This window comes from Python bivittatus, unplaced genomic scaffold, assembly GCF_059951505.1.
Source record: "Python bivittatus isolate LINGU-HERP-01145 unplaced genomic scaffold, Pbiv_v1 ctg000670_np1212, whole genome shotgun sequence".
NCBI classification, from domain to species: Eukaryota; Metazoa; Chordata; class Lepidosauria; order Squamata; family Pythonidae; genus Python; species Python bivittatus.
Window position 1 is genome coordinate 5,794,234 of NW_028277094.1, and position 25,441 is coordinate 5,819,674.

At 38.2% G+C, this 25,441-nt stretch overlaps 1 protein-coding gene across 4 annotated transcripts in view; it reads right to left on the reverse strand.

The window, feature by feature from the left end:
* The window catches only part of PCDH11X (protocadherin 11 X-linked), a 552,416-nt gene that overhangs the window by 473,163 nt on the left and 53,812 nt on the right, over positions 1 to 25,441 (reverse strand). For all 4 annotated transcript variants that reach the window (XM_088151587.1, XM_088151586.1, XM_088151588.1 and 1 more), the window contains exon 2: positions 2,678 to 3,261. In XM_088151587.1, the coding sequence (XP_088007713.1) occupies positions 2,678 to 3,217 (540 nt within the window). In that variant the 5' untranslated portion in view covers positions 3,218 to 3,261. The remainder of the gene's footprint in view (positions 1 to 2,677; positions 3,262 to 25,441) is intronic.

The following is a 25,441-nucleotide window of genomic DNA, read 5'->3' on the forward strand; positions in this document are numbered from 1 at the left end:
ATTTAAAAAAAAAAAAGAAGAATCCTGCTGTTTTCTTTTCCCATTCCATCTATTCAATTGAATTGAATTTTTACCATATGACACATAAAAATGAATCATTTTAAATAATTTACAAAAATCTATTTCTGTAAATCTCCAAAACAAATGAATAAGCTCTATGCAATTTGCTCACGATTTTCATTAATCTTCCCTCATTTTTAACTGGCAAGAAGCTAGATTATGTTTGTCCACAGGTAACAGGTGTGCTATTGTTGTTTTGGTTATCATAGACTCTGAAGCTAAGATATATTTCGCAAAGCATTTAGAGACCATCTAATCATTGGATTGCATTCTTATTTTCCACTCATGCCCAGCTAATTATCTGGGGAATCAAACTCTTCCTAAGAAAGTTGGGAAATTTATCCTGCAGTTTACTTGTAGAAGGAAGTCCGAAGAATCAGAAAACATGGGAAAAATTGCCCCAGTAATAAAAATCACTTGAAAGCAAAACTAAACGAGATGTCGCTCAGTGACACAGCCCAATCAGTTCAATCATTTCATAAGGGGAAAAATCTATGCAAGCAAAGGACAAAAACTATTCTCTTAATTGAAAAGACTGACTTTATGTATGCATCAGTGTGTGTGTATCTATCACAACAGAATCAGAATGGAAGATAAAGAATCAGAACCACCTTCATTAAGAAATGTCCAATATGCGATCTCAATCAATTCCAAGTAAGGAAGCAGATAGATGCAAATAAACTGAAGCTCTGAATTTAAGAATTTAGTTTTTCAGGTAGGGCATGAGAAAGTCTTGTCTGAAATAAAGAGCAGCTGCCGTCACTGTATAGGAAGGATAACAATGAGGAAGATAGACCAATGATTAGATCTGTAAAAGGAGGTTTCCAACGTCTAGTGAAACAGGACCAACGAACATAGGAGAAACATGACGTCAAATTTCAGTTCCAATCTTTTCATGTTCAGGATCAAGTAGGAAGATATAGAAATGCCTGGAATGTTGGAGAAAGGAAGCTGGTCAGAATGGACAGCCCTGGGATAACTGAAAGGGTGTCACTCAACCGAAATGCATGGAGAAGCAAAGAAGATAAGATAATTCCTCCCTCCTCTCTGCACAGATGTATAGGGCTGAAACATATCACTGACACCTGCAAAAGAGCAAAAGTCATTCCCTCAGGACTTTGGAGCAAAAGTATCAGAAGTAACAGCCATCTTTTTTTCTTTTCAATAGCATTAGTGTGAAGCCTCTTCTTCCCATATATCAGTATCTTCGTTTAGAATAGAAAGAAAGAAAGAAAGAAAGAAAGAAAGAAAGAAAGAAAGAAAGAAAGAAAGAAAGAAAGAAAGAAAGAAAGAAAGAAAGAAAGACCCAAAGCATGCACAGAAGACCTATTTGTAAGCCAGCCATTCTGCTTGTTTTTCAGAAAAGGCATAGTTAGGGTTGTTTTATATGTAAAGGAATAAGTTTTCATTTCCCTTTTCTGTTAACCTACCCAAGCATTACCAAAGCACGCTGACTGAGCCAGTCAGACAGAAAGCTTCATCTTTGCTTCTCTGAGAAAGTTAATTTGCTTCAGTGCATATCTATTCCATGGGGTTCCCTTGTTGGTTTTCATATGCTAGAGCTGCTGGTCACGTTCACTAAGTATCATCCCTACATCCAGCTTCTCCCTGGCAATTAATCATAATTTTAAAAAGGCTTCAAGTTCTGAAAAACATCTAAGCATAGCCATCTCTTAAGGCGCTGACTATTTAGCATTCACTAAATAGTACCAAAATGGGAGAAGACATGCAAATTGGTTGAGTGTCCAAGAGATTGTGGGGTAGCTTGGAAAAGAATGAAAGCTTGAGCAGACATGAAGAATCAAAAGGTAGAAGGGGAGTCCATTGGCAGCTAATCCCATAAACGGCAACTCAGCCCAGGTGGCCAGAAACCTGCAAAGAAGCATTTCATGTTATTCAAAGAGAATCTACCTGAATGAACTCATTATAAATGAGGCTGGGAAACTCTTCACATAGCTTTTCTTCACCCCAGATTAGCATGAAAAGTACCTTACTGAAATCTACACAGATCTTGTTTCTCTGAACTCGCCCAGCTGTGTGGGACTCAACACAATTTCCCTATTTCTTTAAATTGTGGGATGGCAAGACTGGATAAACTGCCATATCCAGTAATCTATCTTAATTGGGATTCTGACGACACATTGATGGCAGCAAGGGGAGATTATGTTTTTTCTCCCCTCTACTTCCTCTCTGCCAAGACTTTTTCTCCCACATTACAACTCTCCCACATGATAGATGGCACATAGCAGTGGTTAAATGCAGAATGGAGAATTAATTCTGATAATGGATAAACTCTGCTCAGATGGGAAGGAGCAAGTGCATACCCAGTCACTTTCACACACACTTTTGGTGCAGCCCACAAGCAGAAACCCTATCCCACCCTACCATTTTTAGTAATGTGTCTTTCAGCCAAATAGAAAAGGACATAGTAACCGAAGAAATTCAGAAGAGAAATGCTTAGAAAAGAGATGATTATCTGAGAACCATGCCATTGCCTTCCTTTGGTAAAAAAAGAAAAAAGAAAAGAGAATGGGAAATGGGAAATGGAAGAAAATTAAGAGAAGAGGAATGGGGAAAAACTGAGAGTATTCTTTTCAGGAAAAGGACTACCATTCACCTTAAGGAGTTCATAGTGTTGAATGCCATTCACTCCAATGTCAGGATCAATAGCAGATGGAACAGAATAGCGGGAGTTGATAGCTGTGTTCTCAGGGATGGAGATATTAATGACTGTTGATGGAAAAAGAGGAGCATTGTCATTTATATCCTCAATCAGGAATCGAATCTTGACCAGTCTGAAGACTTCATCAGGAAGAACTGCAACTTCCACCTCATAAAAACAACGGTTCTCACTAAAAATGCCAGAGCAAAGCTTTTCCCGATCAATGCGATTGGCAGTGGTGAATATTTCTCCGGTATTCTCCTCCACACGGACAAGTGGAACATCGCCAGTCTTGTACACAAGCTTGAATTGAAGAGGAGATGAAAGGGGCACATCAGGATCCAGTGTCAGATTGAGATCCTTAAGCAAATTGCCAATTAGGACATTCTCTGGTAACTCCTCCCGCACTGTATAATTCTTCTCCTGAGCACCCGACTGAAACACGATGCAGACTAGTAAGACTGCCAAGAGGTAAGTCCCAGAAAGCAAGTCCATCTCCAGAACAGCTAAGGTGTTGTCCAGCTGAACACCAAGTAGAGCTAAAAAGAGAGAGAGAAAGAGAGAGAAAGATTGTATTAAAAAATGCAATGAGAGACCACTCACCTCAAATGTTTTTTTCTCCATCATTGCAGAACAGGAACAAATAGATTCGACAACCGCTATGGAAAGAAGAAGGAAATGATGACAGTGAGAAATATAACCTTTAGGACTGCACAGCATATAAAGGTTAACAAAAAAACACCCAGTTAAACCCTGTATCTAGTTAATTCAGGCTACTGGCAAGGGAATTCTAGTCACTCATTTTTTCCCAGCAGCCACGTGTATCCAGAATCCCAGTTCACCAAGAAATTATACCATAATAGTCAACATTCATTTAAAAACTAGACCAAGGTCAAACGTTGCAGTTGCAGTTGCTACTTTCCCACCCTGTAACATTTGGATGGCTAAGAAAGGTTTCTATAGATACAATTAGAAAGTGCTGTATAGCTTTCTCATCAGGACATTGGTCAAGCTTTGATAATAGACTGAATACACCTATCATGTCTTTAGTGATTGAGGACTGAGATGAAGGATCAGTAATCCTGTCTGCATCAGAGCTTTCGCTAGGCAGATGTTTGGCCTCCTGCATCCAGTTGTAGCTTCCTCAAAGAAGGGAATCCCATTCAGAAGGTAATGCCCAGTACCCCAAAGAAGATCCATGAACAACCATAGAAAGTTATTACTCCCATCGTTCTGCTTCCACAATGAACTTATACTTTGGGACATGCAGATGACCTAGTCTCTCCTGTCTGGGGTCAGAAGCTAAGCAGGATCAGAAATAATTAATACTTTGATGGGAAACATTCATTAAATACTGTGGCTTTAGGCTAGGGAAGGAAGTTTAAAACATATCCCCCCACCCCAAAAAAAAAAAAAAAAACAGTGGCAAACCACTTCTGTATTGCTGTCAAGAAATCCACATGAATATGTTCATGAAGTCACCAGGAATCAAGCTCAGCTTGATGGAGACTTGACTTTTTTATTCAGGAAAATGACAAAATAATCTCCCCTCTTTTAATTTCCATCCAACTTTGAGGAGAGCAGTGCTGCCTGATGGTTCTTCAAAGCACAGATAGTCCTGTCTGTTTTCTCATACAAAAAAGTCGGGTTGGCAGGCTGAGTGAATCAGACTGATGCCCATCTGCCAGAATTTAGCCCAGAGCAGATGAAATGCATTTGAAAGTAATAAATGGAGCTTCCAAAAGTTGAAACAAACAGCAAGTGGTTCTATAATCATGCAAAGAATTGGCTTAGTCCCTATTTGAAAGGGACTACCTTTGTTGTCTTCTTTAGATAAGAGATCATGGCTGGTTGTGGACCTGTAACAAGTTCTCCACACCATACATTGTCCTTGCTCATTGCTTTCCAACTTAACATACCCATAATCTTTAATTGTTAGGATCACATTCCATGTGTTAAGAACTACTGCAGGACACCATGGACAATCATCCAAGCACTCAAACACCAAACACATTATTTTATCACATCTATTCCAGAGTTTTACGTATTACATCTATTCCAGAGTTTTGCTGTTATTTAAAAATAAACTCTGAGAATTAAGTTGTTTTATTTCCTACTAATTTCACTCTGGGTAGCTGACGCATGACATTCTTTCTCTTATTTGGACTCCAGTGGGAGGAAAAATGGTACATAAATTGAATGAATGAATGAATGAATGAATGAATGAATGAATGAATGAATGAATGAATCCATTGACTGGATCTTGATGGGGATAATATAAGAATGATTACTACACTAAGGTTTCTGTTCAACATATCTACTATAAGCATGTCTAAGTCTGGATCCAATCCTATGATTTCACCAATCCAGTCCTATAACTTCATATCTCATTAAGAATTGGTAAGTTTACGTCAGTTTATATTGAAATATGAGCCAAATATACCTCATCCACATGGAAAACTAGTATGCCAAGATCAATGTTGAATCAAGGCATAGATATATCAATCTACTACTACACATTCTGATTTGACCCATGAAGCTATCTGTAGTTCAGTGGTTGTGCACAACAGTTAATCAGAAGTTCAGACCTTTTCCTTGCTTGAGACCTAAAAGCATGGGAAACACTCCATTTCTGGATCCCTGTTGCTCAAAAGTAAGATACATTTACTTATGATATTTATTAAATCATAAACTGTCAGTTAACCAAGGTGCCACCCTTAGCCTGCTTCCTTTTCAGTGAATCAAACTCAGTCCAACTTCTTTAAACAAAAATATTTCAGACAAGAGCATGGAATTAAAAAAAAAGGTTTTCCTTTCAGAAATGTCCCATGCAAGAGAAAACCCCAGCTACTTCCTAAAATATTTTTCATCTTTTTGTTTTGTTTCCTTTCCTCTTAATACATCCTCTGGTTCATCAGTGGTTTTAAAGCATCAGGTAAGACCACCACACCTCACATATAAAGCTTAAGCAGCTTGCAAATTGTGTGTGTGTTAGGATTGGCATATCCTCATATTCTAGATCAAGTTTAGTATATGTATAAGCATAACATAGATTGTCAAGTCAGGAAACATCCAGGGTGGGACTTGGTAGGATATATCTATTGTATATCTATGGCGACGTTAGATACATTCATGACTACAAAGCATTTGCAGATTGATGACCGGAGAAGATTTATGTTTACATGGGGGTACAATAAATATATACTTCCTCTGAACAAAACTACAAGATAGAATTAAACACCATAAAAATATGGTCTCTTTCTCTCCCCCTCCCCTTTGAATATTGTTCTGTGTTCATAAAGCATTTCTTTTCCTTTTTTTTTCTTTTAAAATTGGACTGCATTGTAGCTAGCCAAACAATAAAATAAAAGAAGCATTAAACAATCAGAGAATGAGGGATTACAAGATATGGCTTTGGTTCGCTCTTATTAAAATAAATGGCTAATTGCCATCTGAGCATTGGGATTACACAGCTCAATGCAGTACTCCCCTTCTGTGTATTTTTCTGTATTCAACCCACTTGCGAATCTATAAAGATAGAATAAAGGTCTGTAGACAACAAAAAGAATTTATACCAAGTTTAAGCCCACTTGCTCCCAAATCTGCATAATTTTCCACTTGAAAAATCATGCACATTTCTTCAAATGAGGTTTTTTCCTGTTCATTTTTTCCTGATTTATCATTTCTGCAAAGACCTCCCCCCGTCCCATTGTATGTGCTTTTGTATGCTTTTATTTAGATAATTATTTTTGTATGCAGCTTTGTGTACAGTTTTTCCCAATATACAAGCTACTGAATGTCAAGAAGAAAACTCGAAACAGTGGGAAGTGTCATGGTTCACAGACTGGTTCAGGAAGTGAAAATTAATTGAATGTGAACTCAACTAGCTTCTGTCCCACATTTCTTCTGCTTGTAAGTGTTGGGATGAATTTCACATAGAGAAGGAAAACAGAGCCAGTCCCTTAAAGTTTGGATAAAGACAATATGGAATATGTTATTACAAAACTTTGATTCATGAGGCTGTATATAGAAGTAGAAAAAGAAACCACTTCTGAATCCAAAGGACTTATCTTTTAACATTGTTAGATGTGGACAGAATCTATCTATGAAGCTATGACTTTATTAAATCAATATTGTACTATCTAATATCCTCTATAAAGCTCTTAGTACATCTTTCATTCCCAACACTGTGGGGGGGAACAGAAGTTTAATTCTTTCTATTTTTTTTCCTATTCTTTTCTTTTCCACACCTTCCTTATATGCTTTTCTTTTTTTAGTTTGTGTTAGTTTTTATTATTGCAATTTTTAATACAATTACTATAAAAAAAGAGAAAAAAAAGTTTAGATAAAAGTATTTTTTAAAAAAGTGTTCCAACTTTTGGAAAGGTCACTGGGACACAAAGAACATAGTATCAGACTCCAGCTATCTAATTTAAATGGTAACAGAGAAGCATATTTTTATAATATAAAAATATAATCCTAGAATTTCTCATAACGATAAGCCACAAGCATATGGTGCAGGGGGTTCGTCAAACAAGAAGAAATGCAGCATGCTAGTTTATTATATTGTCAAGTATTTGCAATGGAAAACAAGCATTCAAGAGAATTATTGAGGGTGCACTAGCTTTGATAACACCCTTCTTAGATCAGTGGCCTTATCCTGCATTTTTTCCAGTCAGTTCTCATTCATTTCATGAAAAGGAATTTCCTTCTGATCTTCTGAAAGGAGAAGAGAACATTCATGAAATTCTCATGGGCAGAACATGGCATTTTTGCATTTATTTAGTTACCTGGTGGCCCAAGGACCACGTTACCATGGACACATCTCTGCAATGACCCACAGCTTCCTGTACTTCAATTAAATCCCAAGGGCAGATATCATGAGAAATTTCCTGCAATGGGTCTTCTTAAAACAAGTATGGGCAGTGAGGAAGATCTTCAGAATGAGAAAATGATTGGCAGAAAACAGCAACACCATGGCAGAATTCTTCACTACTGCCAACAGTGAAGTAAGCTCAAAGAATCCAAGAGAAATATAAAGTAATTTCTCAAGCACTTAGAGAAAAATAGAAGTGCTTTGGGGGGAGGGGGAGAAAACTTGAGAAACTACAAGGTACAGCATTATCTTAGAAAAACCTGAGGCCCATAAAGGAAATATCTTCGTAATATTATTTTTAAATATGACTTAAATTTCCCATTGGGGAGGTAGACAGACTCAAACATAGGCTTTAAAGAACTATCTTCTTCATGAATCTGCCCTGTTTGGAAAGATTAAGCTGAGATTTATCACTGGGCAGTCTCCTTTAATCAGATCAAGTAAACTGGGATATACTTTCCAACTCAAACCTAATAATGACTCTGGGAGGAAGATCACCATATGAATTAAATAAATACCATATTTTATTGTCCCAGTTCATCTTCACCTATGCATGCATGTGCATGTATGTGTATATGTTTGTGTGTGTGTGTGTGTGTATTTATATACACACACACAAGTTCACCATTAAAACTCCTTGCAGCAATAGCCATTACGGCACCCCTGACAAGCAACTACCATATTTTCCCGACAATAAGACGCCCCCATGTACAAGACGACCCCCACTTTTCCAACCCAAAATTAAAAAATCAATATTTTAAAGATAGTGCAGAACACATTTTTATTTAGTAGTTAGTTAACATTTACCTGATACACTCGGTGGGAGGAGGTCCAAACCATCTCTCTGCAGCTCTATTTCCAGGCTCTTTTGCATAACTGATTACATTCAAGCACGAGTAAAACTGCCGATAGCTTGTCTCTGCAATCAGCCTTCCTCTAATTGGTTTGTTCAGCATCAGCTGACGTCAGTTACATCAGGCTCGTGATTGGAGGAAGTCTGTTTGGGAGACAAGCTATTTCACTCGTGATTGGAGGCTAGCAATAGGAGGAAGCCTCTCTGCAGAAACAAAGTATAGGCAGTTTTGCAACCGCGCGATTCTCGGCTGACTTCCTTAAATAAGACGCCCTTCAGTTTTTAGGGTAAAGATTTTAGAAAAAAGTATCGTCTTATAGTTGGAAAAATATGGTAATTTTATATCTCACAAATCACCCAAACTTGCGGGGGGCCCACTAAAAAGGAAGGGAGTTAAATTGTAAAGCAAAACTCAGCAGATCACCTATAAATTAAATTTCCTTGAACCACTTTTATATTTTCAGGATGATTCCTGAAAAAAATGTTTGCGGCAGTTTGTTATATCTCCCCTTTTGTTTCTCTTCCCCACCCCAAATAACATTTGCTTTCAAATTAACAATGTCATCCATTCTATTCTGTATGAGAATGCGTTACAGGAAATGTTCCAGAATAGCAAAAAAGTTATATATGTACCTATACCTTTTCTAAACTGGTCTCCAAAGTTATTTGCTGGCAGAGCCAGTCTTTTGCCCAGGCTATTCATGTTTGTGCTCCTAATCTTGAACCTATTGTTAAATCAGCACAAACATGACCTTCCACAATCCATGTTGATCTAAAGCAAGAGACATTTCTGACCCCCATCTACTGTATATATTGAACGGAAAGAAATCTTTTATTATAGCAGTATTTGCCTTACAGGATGGGATAGAAAATGTCCATCAATGGTCTGTAACAGCAGAGGTTTGAAAGTGGGTGCAATCTGGAACTAAAGAGTTTGTTCCCTGCCTTGCAAACTCATTCAGCTGAAGCTTCTGCAACTTTTAAGAAATGGAGAGTGACAATTTTCTAGCTGTTCAGTTAACCAGAAGGAGCATCTTGTCAATCTATGAGAAGAGCAGTATAATGCTTGTGGTGGGGAGGAGGAGAGGCAGAATCTCATAGCCAAAAGTATGGGAACTGCTTGCCATTTGAGCTTGGATGAAGGAGGTGCTATGGAAACAACCACAGGGGGAGAAGGAGGAGACGTGTTCTCTAGCAGCAAGGAATGTTTGGCAAGATATTAAATACATTGAAAAATGATGGTGGGTACAAAGAAGTTAGGGAACCCCTGAGTTCTGTGCAGAAGCTGCCCACAGCTTACTGTATTTTTCTGACTATAAGACGATACTTTTTTCTAAAATCCTTACGCTAAAAATTGAAGGGCGTCTTATTCAAGGAAGTCAGCCGAGGAGAGAACCGCGTGGTGGCAAAACTGCCCATACTTTGTCTCTGCAAACGGGCTTCCTCCTATTTCTAGCCTCCAATCACGAGTGAAATAGCTTGAGTCTGCAAACAGACTTCCTCCAAACACGAGCCTGATGTAACTGACGTCAGCTGATGCTGAACAAACCAATTAGAGGAAGTCTGTTTGCAGAGACAAGCTATCGGCAGTTTCACTCGTGCTTGAATGTAATCAGTTATGCAAAAGAGACTGGAAATAGAGCTGCAGAGAGACGGTTTGGACCTCCTCCCACCGAGTGTATCAGGTAAATGTTAACTAATTACTAAATAAAAATGTGTTCTGCACTATCTTTAAAATATTGATTTCTTAATTTTGGGTTGGAAAAGTGGGGGTCATCTTGTACATGGGGGCATCTTATTGATGGAAAAATACGGTAATTCTGGAAGTTCCAATTATACTCAAGCACTTGTTTCTCACAATGACCAAACCTTCAAGCAGGATAGGAAAGAAATTGCTGATGCTCCTTAGTAGCTTCTGGTTCTGCATTGCCATCATAGCTAATATTGACAACTTTATCTCTCCCCCACCAAAAAAAAAAAAAAAAAAGACTAATCCTGTGACAGATAATGACATAAATTAGGTAGACATTGTTTGATAAGGGCATTTTCAGAAGAGAGAGATGATAGATAGATGATAGATAGATAGATAGATAGATAGATAGATAGATAGATAGATAGATAGATAGATGATAGATAGATAGATAGATAGATAGATAGATAGATAGATAGATAGATGGAACACAGAAATCCTGCTGATCATGTTGAAAAGTAAAATTAGCACATGTCTGTGTTTAATCTTAGCATGCCCTTTCTCCCTAAAACCTCACTGCCATTTCAGGATTAGTCAAAAATTAACGACCAAACACCAACCATATATGCTTATGTGTGTCTCTATATAAAACAGCTTCATAGTTTTCATTAGAGTTCACCTTGAGAAAATGGGCACTTAGTTCACAACAATGTTAAAAATGGTCAGCAACATTCCACTCATGAGCAATGCAAACTCTTCATCCTCTTCTACCATTATATTTTCTTGAACAACATCTATTTACTTTGGACCCCTGCAAAGCACTTTCCTCAACCTTTTCTTTCACTTTCCAGAATTCCATGGTCCTTGAGGCACCTGTTGGAGAGGAAAGAAATTTGTGGGGCAACAGGAGATGACAGCGTTGCATCCTAGTGTGCCCGGTCAGGCAGTATAGATCCCGCTAGGCTATGCTGCTACATAAAATAATAAATCATACATACCAAGTGTGACTTTGTATTGCATATTTGTTAGTCTATATGTAGCTAAAATAACACCACCCACATCCACAAAGAAGATAACAGCATGCTCAGAAGAACCCAGAAGACTGCAGAAATACAACAAAATGTTTAGAGGAAAAATCCACCAGCTAGAGCAAACTATGGGAGTGGGGCAAGGGATGAAAAAAATGGGAGTGCTGAAACGAGCATTCCTACCTGTAGTTATATGTTTCTGGTTTTGAGTTTAACCAGCTCATATCAGGCCCATTATGGAGACATTCTCACTTGGGAGATAATTATTTCCAACACCATTTTTTGTTGCTGATCCACACTGGACTCCAACATTGCTTAAGCTCACATCAGTGTGTCAAAACCAAGTACTCCTTCAACCAGCAATCTGTGTCACTCAAGCCTTGGTAGGATGTGTGTGCACTCCGAAAGAACATCAACCCACCACACCAACTCCCCCATCTAGCCTCCACCCCTGCAAAGCAAGCTCTTGAGATAGCAAAGTTGCAAGCCAAAAAGAACAAAAAGGAAAACATTGTGATGAGAATTCTTTCTTTCACTGCACTGACGGCTAGCAACAGCTGGTTATCAAATTTATACCATGGACAGCAGCAGCAAGATTTATTAGGAGTCTGGTAGCTTAGCTTGTTTGCAAAAGGTGGGGAGGGGATCCAGAAAGGTTTTGCCTGTGAACAATGAACATCATTCTTCAACATCTCAAATGTCATGTTTTATTCAAGTACCTTGCCAGTTCGGATGAGTAAAAACAATCTCAAGAAAAGGGGCAGGAGACACATGGAATGATCAAGAGAAACAAGGAAAAACTACACAACAACAACAAACAAGAAAAATAAGTAATGGGGGAGAGAAGACTTTTCTTGAGCCAGGGCAGAATCAGAACTTGCAAAGCAAATAAACACCATTTTGCAACTATTTACTATTTTAATTAAAGGCTATTTCTTCCATAAATGTTCTATTCTTGTCAGTTTGGGTATCTGCTCATCAAGAAGCAGGCAGGGGGAAATCACTGCCTGCCTCTGAGATAGAAAAATGGATTTGTACCCCTTAATAGTTCAGACTAGTCTGCTGAAGTAATATTTGCTCTTACTAGAAGTAGGTTTTCAGAATACATAGCACATTTTTCTCATCATATCTAGTTGTCCTTTAAAAAAAAAAAATGGAGAAACAAGGAACCTGGGACATTCTTTCATGCAAGCGACACATTTACTACTGAGTAGCATGATCTACCAAAAATATTAATCTTCTAATGATCTCTCCTAACCTGATGTCCTCCTTAAGTGTTGGGACTGCAATTCTCAGGATCCTACTCAGCAGGACCTTCATGTTGACACTACTGTTTTGATAACCTGGGAGACCCTGGGCTTAGTTCAATTTTGCCATCACTATATTGTATGCACTTCTTTTTTTTAATTGTATACCTGGAGTTTGGAAATTAAGGGATGGACAATGAAAATGGACGCCAAGAAATGAATACTGCAAGGCTTGAAAGATACTTAGATATATAGGAAGGCAGCATTTTGCAGCAGTTCCCTGGTTGCTACTAACATGAACCTGAGAAGAGGACCAAATATTCTGACTTGTTCTCATTCTTTCTGCAGGCATGAGGGAGCTCTCCTATAAAAGTGGCTGAAAACCTAGCTGCTCAAATTCCCAAATTCTCCTCCAGACATTTGTTGGGCCAAGTGAAACCAGAGAAGTACAGAAGTTGAAAGTTAGAACCATTATCCTAATTGATTTTATTGGCAATGAAACTGCCATAAATATATACTTCGGGTCATCTAACTGGCCTTGCAACTAAGCACCTGAAAATGAATTTTTGCTCCAATGTGGATATATTCAAAGTAGGGTTACATTGCATTTTCCAACTACCCATCTCCGGGCCACCAAATAGCCTTCAATTTTGGATGCCTGAGGAAGATATTTGAGCTAAAAATATTGCAGATATACTGAACTGCCATCCGTTTAATAATCACATGCTGCATTAACTTCTCTGATAAACTAGTAACACTCAGAAAATAGAGGGCAAAGCAAGACAGCAAGCAAATAGCCAGGCCTGATGCTTGAGCATCAGATGCACAGAATGAGGACAAAAAGCATGGAAGAAAAGGTGAAGCACTCCCTGCTGATAAGACATCTACTCCAATTTACTTAGATGGAAAAACTACAGCCCATTAAAAAGTCTGTAATGCAGGAAAATGGCACAGATCAGTGTTCAAAACAGCACTTACCAATAGCAATTAAAGCAATGAAGCAGTACGCTTGGCACCAAAAACACAATGCGAGAAAAGATCAGCACACCTAACATATAATTTTCAAATGAAAAAAAAAAATCCATAAGACTGTGATTAAGTTGCTGAAATTGGATTTCTGTGGCACAGTTTCTGATACCTAGAAGTCAACATGATATCCCAACGTTGTGATGCAATATTCCCAAAATTAGCCATTCCCAAATCCACAGCAGGATCATTTCTCTAAACAGGGACATATTTATTATTTCTCAAATTAATTTACCCGGGGGGAGGGGGACGGACTATGTTGAGTTAATCCACCATTTTTCCTATTTTTATAGTTCATAAATCAATTCGCTTGGGCCACACATCCCCCTTTACAAAGTGAGCTTGTGGGTTAGCTTTTCTGCAAGGTACATGGTTTTTTAAGATCAGTAGAAGATACAAGGTGAGGAAGTTAGAATACTGCCCACCTGGCCCACAGGAACATCACCCCCTTCATGTAAAAACCAGAAATTATTACATAGGAAAGTTCTGGTCCTATTAAAAACTGTGTAGCTCAAACTGAACTAGGAAACTACAGCTCTGTTTTATGAGTTTATTGTTACTACTGATTAACAACCTTGAACTGCTTGCTTTCATTGACTGTGAAGGCCAAGACATTGTCCTTCATTAAGATTTACATGACTGCTTACTACTGAGTGAAGTTCAAGGAAGCGGAAATGGTGTTCAGACCCATATATGACTCCCATATACGTATATCTACCACCAGTTCACATCTAGTAGATACTTCCATCAGATATGCTTTATGGACACCAGAGGGAGGAAATTCTTGTTATAAGTGTCCAGTGGAACCCCTGTCAATTAAAATTGGTGTCAACCCCTCTATATTTTGGGATCTGGTTCAAAATTAACAACCTTGCTAGGCTTTTGTTTCAACCTGTATTGTTGAACCTATCTCTAGAATTACTGTCCCACGTTTAACACTTTCAAAGACTTTTAACATGCCTGCAGAGTGTTACTTTAATTGTTTAACGTACTGTAAATCATGTGCTTGTTTTTCATTACTTTTATCTTGCTTTGGAATTGTTTTAATATTGAACAAGCAGAACAGAAAGTTTTTAAATAAGATCACATCAACCATTATCGGTTTACCTTGACCAACAAAAGGGTCCACTTGATAGTGAAGGCATTTTATAAGCCAGAAAAACCACCACCACCCGCAGCAATTCCTTCTCCCAATTTTTTAAATATACTTCTAATCCAGGGAATAAGTAAAGTGTGATAATGTGTATCAAGCATGTACATATGGTTAGGTAAGTGAAAAAAATAGTTGTTCATATTTATTTCATCTTGGAAAAGTTGGTACACACATGTTCACATTCAGATGCCACGCTCAAAAAAGGAATAATGGCTTAATAAATACCAGTGTGAACTAGCAAAAAGTCTGTGCACGCAGTCCACTATTCTTATGTCTTTTTGCCTTAAATGCAAATGAATATGCAAACTAGAAAAGGGCAGTTTTCCATTACGTCTTAAATCTGTAATTATTGTCAAATACATCCAAACAAGTTGGTATTGATCAAGTAGTTTGTTACTGACTTAAGAAGTCCTGGGTTCAGACACAACACCAAATAGATTCAGTGTAGGAGCTAAACAAATGTGCCTATAAGCACACACTGACTTAAAGCAACATACAAATATTGTACTGCTGTTTTTCTCCTCAACAAATGCATAACTTTGCCCCCAAGTTATTTATTCTTCAGGTATTGCATCCAGTATTCACTGTAGATTTGAATTTTCAGACTTAGGCTCATAGATTTAAGATATTGTCACTATATTTATTTATTTACTCACTTCTTTACAAGTTTTATAATCTAGCCCAGTCCTGGAGGACCCTGGGTGTTGTACAGCAATGCATAAAACAAAAATACACACTCATAAAACTCTTAGGGCCAAAGGCTCCTTGAAACAATACCACCTTGACTTGCTTATTGAAGATTAATTAACAAGGTAAGGAATGTGTGTACCTCCATGGGAGCTGTCCAGAAAAATCATGTATCCCATACTCCACACATCTCATGGGAGGGGGGACTTTTAACAGGGTTCCTTGAGATCCCCAGATAGGCAGATTCAGTCCTAGGAACGTAGAAATGTATAAGACTGACCAATTCATAATCTATGACTCTGGGTGGTATACATCCATAAAAATAAAATATGGTCCAAATCAAACAAAAAAATAGCCAACTCTCAGTCCCTTTCCTGTACCTGAGCCTAACAGGCACTCACCTTCCCAGAAGAATGGGATTAATGACCATCCTAGCCCAATACACAGGAGAAAAGCCAGGTCTTCATGGCTCCATGAAAGATTAATAGGGTCAGGGCAGCCCAAACCTTGTGCTAAGGTGTCTAAGTATTCTTAGAATTCTAAACGGCAGTTACAGCAACAGTGTTGTCCAATATATGTTGATGCTACACCATGTGGGCTTTAAAAGTAATGATTAGCACTTTGAATTGGGTCCAGAAGCCTCCTGGTCACCAACGAAGCAACTGTAATACAGGTATTATTCTACATTGGCAGGTTCTCCTGCCAACACTCTTGCTATAAAGTTTTGTTCCAGTTTTAGCTTCCAGGACATCTCCAAAGCCAGCCCCACATAGAGTGCACTGCAGTAGTCTAATCAGGTAACAATCAAGGCATGAGTTATTATGGTCAGGGCCATAACTGATACACCAGCCAAAGCTAGGTCAAGGCCCCTCTGGCCTTGACTTCCATCTGCTGCTTGAACAGGAACCAAGAGCCCAGAAGGTTTCTCAAGTCATGAATCACCTCCTTTGGGGGTAATGTGCCCCCAACCAGACTAACTACTGGGACTGATGTTACAAGATACTTACTGACAGCTAACAATTCCATTACTCTGAGCTTGTTTGCTCCTACCATGTCCTCACAGCCCCAGAAATACTGGTTCAGGACTTCCACAGCATCTATGGTTTGGCTCAAGATGGTGATGTATAATTTACTATCATTAAAGGGGAGATAGCTAAATCAATTTACTGCAGGAAAAAGGCCTGTTCATTCAAGGTTATGGACTATAATCTATCACAATGATCTAGTGTGGGTTGGTAGATAAATGTTTTCTTTTCTTTTTTTTAACTTTCTAGTCTAGGTCTGAGAATGCCTAGTCCATGCCTCACAAAAGACTAGAATCTAAGTCTCCCTGTTCCTAGTCCAGCACCTTAATCACCATGCCCATATCTGTGCAAGTGGGTGTATGAAGTATGTGTGTATATCTATTTCCAGATTGTCAAAACAATTGACATACATCCTTTTTCCTTTTCTTCCTTCAGTCTGTCAAAGAGAAATGTGACACGAAAAAGAACAAGGGAAGAAGAAGAAAAGAGACCAATACTGAATCCAAGCTGAACACAGCGTTATTTTCCAATAAACACAAATGGTAGATATGCTGTTCGAAAATTGGACTGCAAGATTACAGCTTACTACTGTTAAAGGGGAAATTTATTTTAATGTTGGTTTTTCTCCCATCATCTTAAAGCCATTTCAAATTGAGTGCACAGTGAGTGCACCATTTCCTGTTCTTGTTCTCATTTCTGCATGATGGCGAATTAAGGGCTCAACTTTACGATGCCTTATGAAGCCTCAGCTTCAAAGAACCTACCACCTCTACACAGGCTTAATTCTAATAACCTACAACTAATCCTGTTGATTTTCAGTTTCACATGTCATTCAGAGGAGGACGAATGTTGCCTCCTGTAGGACTACTACATTTTGTTGCCATATTGGTGATTGTATTTATTTACTAGATTCTTATGTCACAGTTTCAACTCCAGGACTTCCCAGGGCAGTGAAATTATATCAAGAAAAATTTCCATACAAAACTGCAAGATTAAAATCCAATCCAATCCCTGGGTTAAATTCAAACGCTAGTGTCTACTTTTAAAGCCCCAAATATCCAGTGATCAGGGTTTCCAAATCAGATCTCCCCCCAAAACTACCAGATGCATCTCCTGGACTACAGCTCCCATCATTTCCAGCCACAAACCTATATACAGGCCATAACAACTATACAGTATGTTGATACTTACGTAGTTTCCCCCCAAACTGTAAATTAGTTTATGTATCAGAAAAACGTATGCACAAAATTAGACTTGAGGAACATGCATGTGGAAGTATACATCAACTTAATAGGCAGATCTTTCTGGGGGGAAAAATAGGTAGAATTGGGATGGAACAAACTCAGTGATGAAAAACACCTGAAACTGAGCAAAATCATAATCATCTGCCCATCCCTTTCTTCATTTGAATTTTTAAGTGGGGGTATAATTCAATAGTCTACCTTCTCTATGACTTCTCTTCCCTCCCAACTCATAGGAAAAATGTCTGTCCATTCAAATAATTAAATAATTAGATCTACATGGATCATCCAGGATCTGCTTCAATGAGATGCAGAGCTTCGATCAACCTCAAGCTAAAATCTCCTTTCTCAACAAGATGTTTTGATGCTATTTCAACCAGAAAAATGACAAAGCAACCCCCCCCCCCATAAGATCCATGCAACCCTAACTGTATGGCCTGAATATGTACAACTCCCAATTTCTCAAGGCGACAGAGCAAATATTCCTTGACTCATTCTTGCAACCAATTCTGTAAAAAAAAAGGTTGTTAGCAATGATTATAACCATTTCAAAGATAGCATCTGGAGTTAAGAGAAATGGCTCTTCCCAAGACAAAAACTAAATTCCGATTCATACGCCATGACATAAAATGAATGGGGGGGGGGGGTTATGTATTTTTTGTTCTGTTTAGTTGCTGAGGAGAACGCTTCAGATTCCATCTTCTTCAGCAGGAAGATCTCTCTGACTCTTCTTTGTTTTAATTTCCTCTCTTAGCACTTTCCCACAAAGTGAAATGTCAAACAAGCCATCCATTTCTGCCAATGAAAACTCTACAAGAACAGTCAGAACAGTACAGCGATGGCAGAGCCCCCACAAGAACCTTCAAGTTAAACGTGTAACATGTTTTGCCATTTACTTCCTCCTGCAACTGTCTACCTAGCTTAATGATTTTCCTAGAATTTTTAAAGAAATTGTTCCTGCTTTGAGAAGAGATGGGAAGAGAAAAAAAACAAAAGAAAAATGCTTGATCCAAAGGATTTCCCTTCCCCTCTTCTCTTCCCCTCTCAGATGAATTAAGATGTGTTAAAGTCCCTGGACATACCTAGAAAGCAGGTTGTTTATGCAATTTTCATTTCTAGGCACTTCTAATAAAGCATCTGAATGGAGAGCCAGACTAAATGTGACAATTAACGTGCATTTTGCATTTAATATACATGGCATTTGGTGTAGAAACTGAAGCAAGGAACTTGATATTAATGAGCTCAAAAGGAAACCCGTTACCCCAGCAAAAATCAGGACAAAATCAAGAGTTTTCTACAGAAAGTTCAAGTTCCTCCTTTCCCTAATCATTGTTTGCAGAGGAATGCTTTTATCTGTCCTATCACTGTCTGTCTTCCAGATAGACCTTTGACAACTGAATGCTCTGCCAGAACTGATTCAAAGGCCTGTGGCAGCCTCCGTTCATGAAAACAAGAGACTATAAAGGAGTATTATAGATAGCAGCAGGCTTTTGGTAAGAATGAAAGTTTTATTATAGATTCAAATAAGGCAGCGTGGGGAAGAAATTCTATAGGCTGCCTTTGATCTCAGGTATATTTCTTCAGAATTTCAAACCTGGCTCCTGTCTTTCTTTGAAGGAATCTCTGAAGGCCTTAGGAGACTAGTATTGGGTAGGTGGACAATCCTGGATTCAAAACTAGTATGGATCAAGGGTCTTTCCTTTGCTGTTAACTGTAAGAAAAACTCCAGCTGGGGTACTTTATTGCAAAACCTCAATAAATTTGTACATGTCAATACAACTCATGAAATACTAACACCTCATGTTCATTTTTACAATACTAGGGGAATGTTTATTAAAATAGCTTTCTGACTACTATAAAATATTGTTCATTTTGTTTTATTTTTAAATTTGCATAGTCTAAATCCTATATCCTAAGCCACCATAAAATGGGATTTTTTTCCTCTTGTTTTAGTTGCATTACTTTTTGTCTTTTTCCCCCTATAATATAAACAGCAAGTGTTCTTTATGAAGTATTCATAGTCTATCTGACTGAAGCACGTAAACTATATAAAAAGTTATTATAGTTGCAAAAATTTTAAAGTTTTCCCAGTGCACATTTAAAAAAAAAAAAGTGGTTTATTTTGTTCTGTGAGCCTGGAAATCATAATCAAAAGCTTAGCTACGCAACTTCTGTATTAAGACCAGCAAGTATATATTTTATTCAGCAGTCACAAACATTCTCATTAACAACAGAAGCATAATATCTTCATAAAGGTCCAACTTGGAAAAAAAAACCAAAGCAAAGAGCTTTTCAGTTTCTTACAACTCTTCCTCTGGCAGAATGTGAAAGATGAACAGAAGAGGGGGGGAAATAATAAATAAAGCCAGTAGGGATTAAAATAGTGCAAACAGTGTTATATGGCTCCTGACTCAAAACATTTTCTAAAGAGTTCAGTGCATTCTAAGAAACTAAGAATGTTTGATGCTACATTGAACACTATATGACTGGTGGATAGATTTGTCAGAGAACAAAATGCTGGCACATTTTTTACTTAAGCCGTTTAGATTGCTGTCTAAATGATCTAGGCATCCAGCTGCAAGTCTTCCAATCAGATTCCCTAATGATATAGAGGAGAGTCTTTTCATTATCTGTTCAGCCATGGTGCAAACTTCTTCATTCACACCTCCTTCCTGTTTTGATCTCAAGCTTTTCAAACCCACCCTAAGCTTGGCCTTCCATTCAATGGAGTCCTTGGGGTTCTCTGTAGCTCAGAGGTGAACTGTGGAGTCCTTGGTATTCTCCGATCTTGGTTGTTTTCTTGCAGATATTTCGTTATCTGACTAGGTAACATCATCAGCGCTAGGCCAGCACTGATGATGTTATGTAGCCGGGTAATGAAACGTCTGCAAGCAAACAACCAAGCTCAGAGAACACCAAGGACTCCGCAGTTCAACTCTGAGCTACAGATATTTTCTTCTATTGATTCCATTCTGTGCCTCGAGACAGCTATTCCAAGACTATTATGTCTAAGGTCTTCAACCGGTGAACTTTGTAACTGCCCTGAAATACTAACATTTCCTGGAATTATTTCCTCTTCAGAATCTCTGCTTCTCGTCTGATAAGTTTGTATGGTTTCCAGCTGGGTGCCCAATATGCAGTAGTACAAATCATCTTTCTCTTGTCTAGTTTCCAGACAGAATAGAGGACTGGTAGTAACTCCCTCCTTCTCTTTACTTTTCACAGTAATAATTTCCTTTTCCTTCCACCTCCTTTGAAGCTGGAAGTCAGAGAGTGCAGCTGTTCCACTTACCCACCACCCTTCTTTTTATCGCTCTCTTTTTGAGAATCCTGTTATGGCGTACCCGTTAATTTCTATTTCTTCATTTTCTCATTAAAACTCTCAGGGATGGAGGGGAGACGATCTGTTCTTGTCTCCATGGCACATACTTTTGGTACTTAACTCCATTATATGGAATGAATGATACAAATGGTATTCACATTTGGTGCTCTTGTATTTCTAGTTAACACATGATACTTTGAATTAGCTTAGCAAACAACAGTGTGACCTTGGGATGAATAGAGCTAAGAGGTCACAATGGGAAACAATTCATCCGGTACCTTCATTGACTTAAATTACTTCAGACATCTGGGCTTAGTCCTCAAACTGAAATAAATAGTCTATGACAAATGGCAAATGGCTCTGTATGGTCCTTAAAGCCTTAATCCCAGAGAAACCTTATAGTGCAACTGAAAAGAAAACCCAACTTTCTACATATAGAGTTTATACAACTGAATACAGGCCTTTAATACCGGCGGTCAAATTAAGTAAACGTTTTCCTACGAAAGTGAGCAACACCAAATATTATCTTTTTGCTCTAGCCTTCTAACTGCATCGACTTTATTTTCCCCCAAGCCATCCAAATCCATTAAGGATCTATAATTTATGTAGGAAGGCTCTATAAAAAGATATGAAATGCAGAAAGACATCTAATGACATCTGGTCCAGCTAGTTCAGTAATATCCTAGCTAGGTGCTGTTTCTCAGGATAGCAGACAAGGATTTTCCCTGTGGATGTGTTAAAGACTAACTTGGGGCCTTCCAGATGTGAAACTCTGAGAACTTTGGGAAAACATCACTGAGGTGTTCTTTTCTGCCGTTATTATTAGATTGGTTTTGTTTTTAAAAAAAACACTATTCCAAATGACGGCAAATATTGATCATCCCTGGAAAAGAAAGAGAGCCACAGACAGTATCCTGGAGCCTCTCTCTTAATCCTTCCATCAAAGTCCCAACATAAAATGCTAATTCTTGCCGACAAATATATCTTGCCAAGGTAATGAAAAACTGGTGAATAAACTTTCCATCCTTAGAAACCAATAGACTTGAAACATCCCTCTTAATTGAATTATCAAAATTATGCTTTCTTCTTTTCTAAAACACCAACTCTGGATCAACAGTCTTTCATAACTGTGATTTGTATTAGCTTGATTGGTTGGGGTTTTTTTTTCTCCTTTCACACATACACACCCAACTTGCCGTCATGCTTTTTTATTCTACCCCATACAAGTTTTGGAGTGATTTTTTTTTTTTTCCTGTCCTTCCCCCACTTTACATTTCCTATTCAGAAAGCATCAGTATCCTTTAAATCATACATACACACGCACACACTTTGGGAAATGGTAAACTAAGTTCTGGATCACCTCCATGCTTGCTTTAACATTGCCTTTCTGGTTATTAAAAGGCCATCTTTGCTGGGTGAAGTTTTTTATGACTAACAGCAGCAAAATAATGCACAGAGGTACAAATCTAGATGGTAGATAGAGATGATGATGCGCACCAATGGTGTTACCTAGTTGGGTCATGAAATATCTCCAAGCCAATCACCAAGCTCAGAGAGCACCAGTTCAACCTTGAGCTTCAGATATTCTCTTCTATCGGAGTCAGAGATGAACCGGTGGGCTCATTCCTTGAATGTATGTAATTGAAAGTACAGAAATGTAAATGGATCAAGTTTAACAGTGATGGAAAGATAACATTTAACCAATCTGAAAATAAATTAAATAGATGCAATGGCTATTCTTCTCTAAAGATGGAAATAACAAACGCCTTGAATGAGTCCATCAAGTTCTCATGAGATTTCAGCATTTACTAGTGCTTTTAAGAAATTAGAAGCCATCTGCTCATCTTTAGCAATAGCACATTAATTTAAGAGGGTGAAACTCGTCATTATTTCAAACCCCTAAAATCATTTATTAAACAATAAATAGGATCTGTTTTAACATATTTGAAACTTTCTGTACCCAAATGCATTCCATTTTCATCTGAGATTTTTTTTTCTATAGCTAATGAGAGGAAAAATAGATTACAGTTTCACCACCTCATATTTTTTAAAGCACAGCCTTGCAACTTGTTGCCACTGCTCCTACTTAATAGTGCTATTTAAGTATATGGTTCCTTTCATCCCGAAAGATCCCCAAAGTATTTTATAGGTGCTAAGTGGAGGGAATGTTCTTCACATCACTGAAATTCTGTGCCAGGAACAGGATTCTAAAGTGGCTTTGGGAAAAGAATAAAGAAATAATTGATAAAATTGAACACCAGGGTAAGAGAATTCAGCTAGGGCAGATGGCAATTACTGAAATTTACCAAGACTATTTCTTCCCCTGCAGCTAGTACAGCTTGATACTGTTAGTCTGGTGATGCAATCGTTGAACTTCAACATTTCCTTGGGAAAAGATTTGTGAGCACGTTCCATATATAAACAGATTCTCAAACTATTGGAAAACTTCAGAGTTGGTTCTTGAGGTTGGCCTCTCAGGAAAGAACATTGTTTTTCCTTCCATTGTTAACATCTACCTCACACTTAGCAATAACTCCTTATAAATAGGTCTAAACTAGTATCAAAAATTATAAGAAGATGGATATCCTTCACTCAAGTTGATGCTGGACCTATATTGGATGCTATACCTCTTCTTTGTTCTATTGGGGTACACTAGTCACAAGATGGCATAGAATGGTGGATTTTAACATTTATCATATTGGCAAGTTGAAAAACAAAACCCTAATTTTTCTGTCATTTGTGGCAGAAATAGAATCCTGTAGCTTCATGGCTCCAATGAAGTTTTGCATGAGACTGGAGCTGGAAAAGATCAAGTCATTTCATTGCTAATAACCACTAATCTTCAGCCTCCTAACTAGAGATAGAAACATTGAGAATATGCAGCCATAGAAACATGACAAGTTTGTGCCTACCTCCCCTTAAGTGCTCCTCCAAAATTCTGTTTCTCTTACTGAAAATATTGGAAAAAAATCACTGGGGAATAAATTGGGAGAAATATTGCCATAGTTCTCTTCAAAGAACAGTTTAACACAAGGGATAAGTGCTAGTTTGTGAAATCTGGTGAAAAGTAAATAAAATGCTTAACCAGGATTCCTTGATCTAAAAGGAATATTTCTAATAATCCAAACAGAACTGGTTTAGCTTGTCTTGCACTGGAAGGACATGGTCCTGTCACTGCCATCAACAGGAGAAGACAGCATAATATTATGTGCGGCCTTCTAGATCATAGGTAAACCACTCACATATTGTCTACTGAGGGTTCAGGCACAATTCCTAGCACCCACCCAAATTCTGTCATCAAATTTCAACAATGTTAATCCCCTTACTACATCCATCATCCCTTATCCCTTTTCCTACTCTTGAATCATTCTGCTGGTGCAGCCTCTTTTGTGCTGTGTCCCTCATTCCAACATCTGCTGCTAAGCCCACATGTCCTCCTTCTGCCTGCCAGAAACAAATCTTACGGCACCATTGCCTCTCTGTTGTGCATCCCACCATCTCTTCAACTCCTTCACCTACTCTCAAGGAACAACTGGTGTGTATCATTACATCATTTGCATTTAAGCTCTGTGTTGTCCGGTTCCCATTTTTTATTTTTGATTGGGCACAACACCATGCAGTGTGACCTCAACAGAGCATCCTAAAACTCCTGCAGCCCTCAACTTGATAAAGGGCGTCCCACACGTGCCCCTTCCAGATGTGTCTGAACTCAAATTCTCATCAGCCTTTGTCACAAAAACAATGATGAAGAACATTGGGGGCTGCAGTGCATTCCAAGGCTAACAAATAAAAACCTACATTCTGTTGTGTTTTATTTTACTCTGCTGCAATTCTGTCTGAGTAGATATCCCTGAACAACAGCTGGCAACAGAACTATCAGGGATCCACTGATCAGCCCAAAAGACATCATTTACTCCTGAGAATCAGTTTTTGACTGGCTGCCCTACAAGCAGATTTATTATTATACTGAGCATCATTTCCATGGAGAAACAAAATGTTAGATCTTCCAAGACAGAATTAAATATTCATGTACTACAATCATAGACCAGTTCAAGCAGAGTGCTCTGTGAAGACAGAATTAAATGAATAATCTTTCAGAAAAAGGTATGCATCCTTCCTTAATTGTATCCTGGGAAAAAAAAGGTCAAACCCAAATTCCATCCACACCCAAGAACACATTTTTCCGATTTTCAATTTTGTGTTGAAAGTGAAGACGCATCACTATCAGCACTTTCCTCCTATTTTTTTTTTTAATAGGATGAACCCTAGCAGAAATGAGAAAAATACTGCTAACAAAACTGCAAACTTATGTAGTCCATTTGTTAAAGTAACCATGGGAGATGCAATCTCTTCTGAAATGGGATTTTCATTGTCTTCCAAACTGCCTCATAGTCTGGCAATTTCCTGTACTTCACATTTCTGTATTACTTCTTCTACTCAAAGTAAGAACAACAGCCAGAATTATTGTGAGACATAGTCTTGAAATTGCAAATCAAGTTTTTAATGCATGTTGGCAAAGCGGACTGGCAGGACCATTTTATTTCCACGTATAGCACTCTATCACACTAATC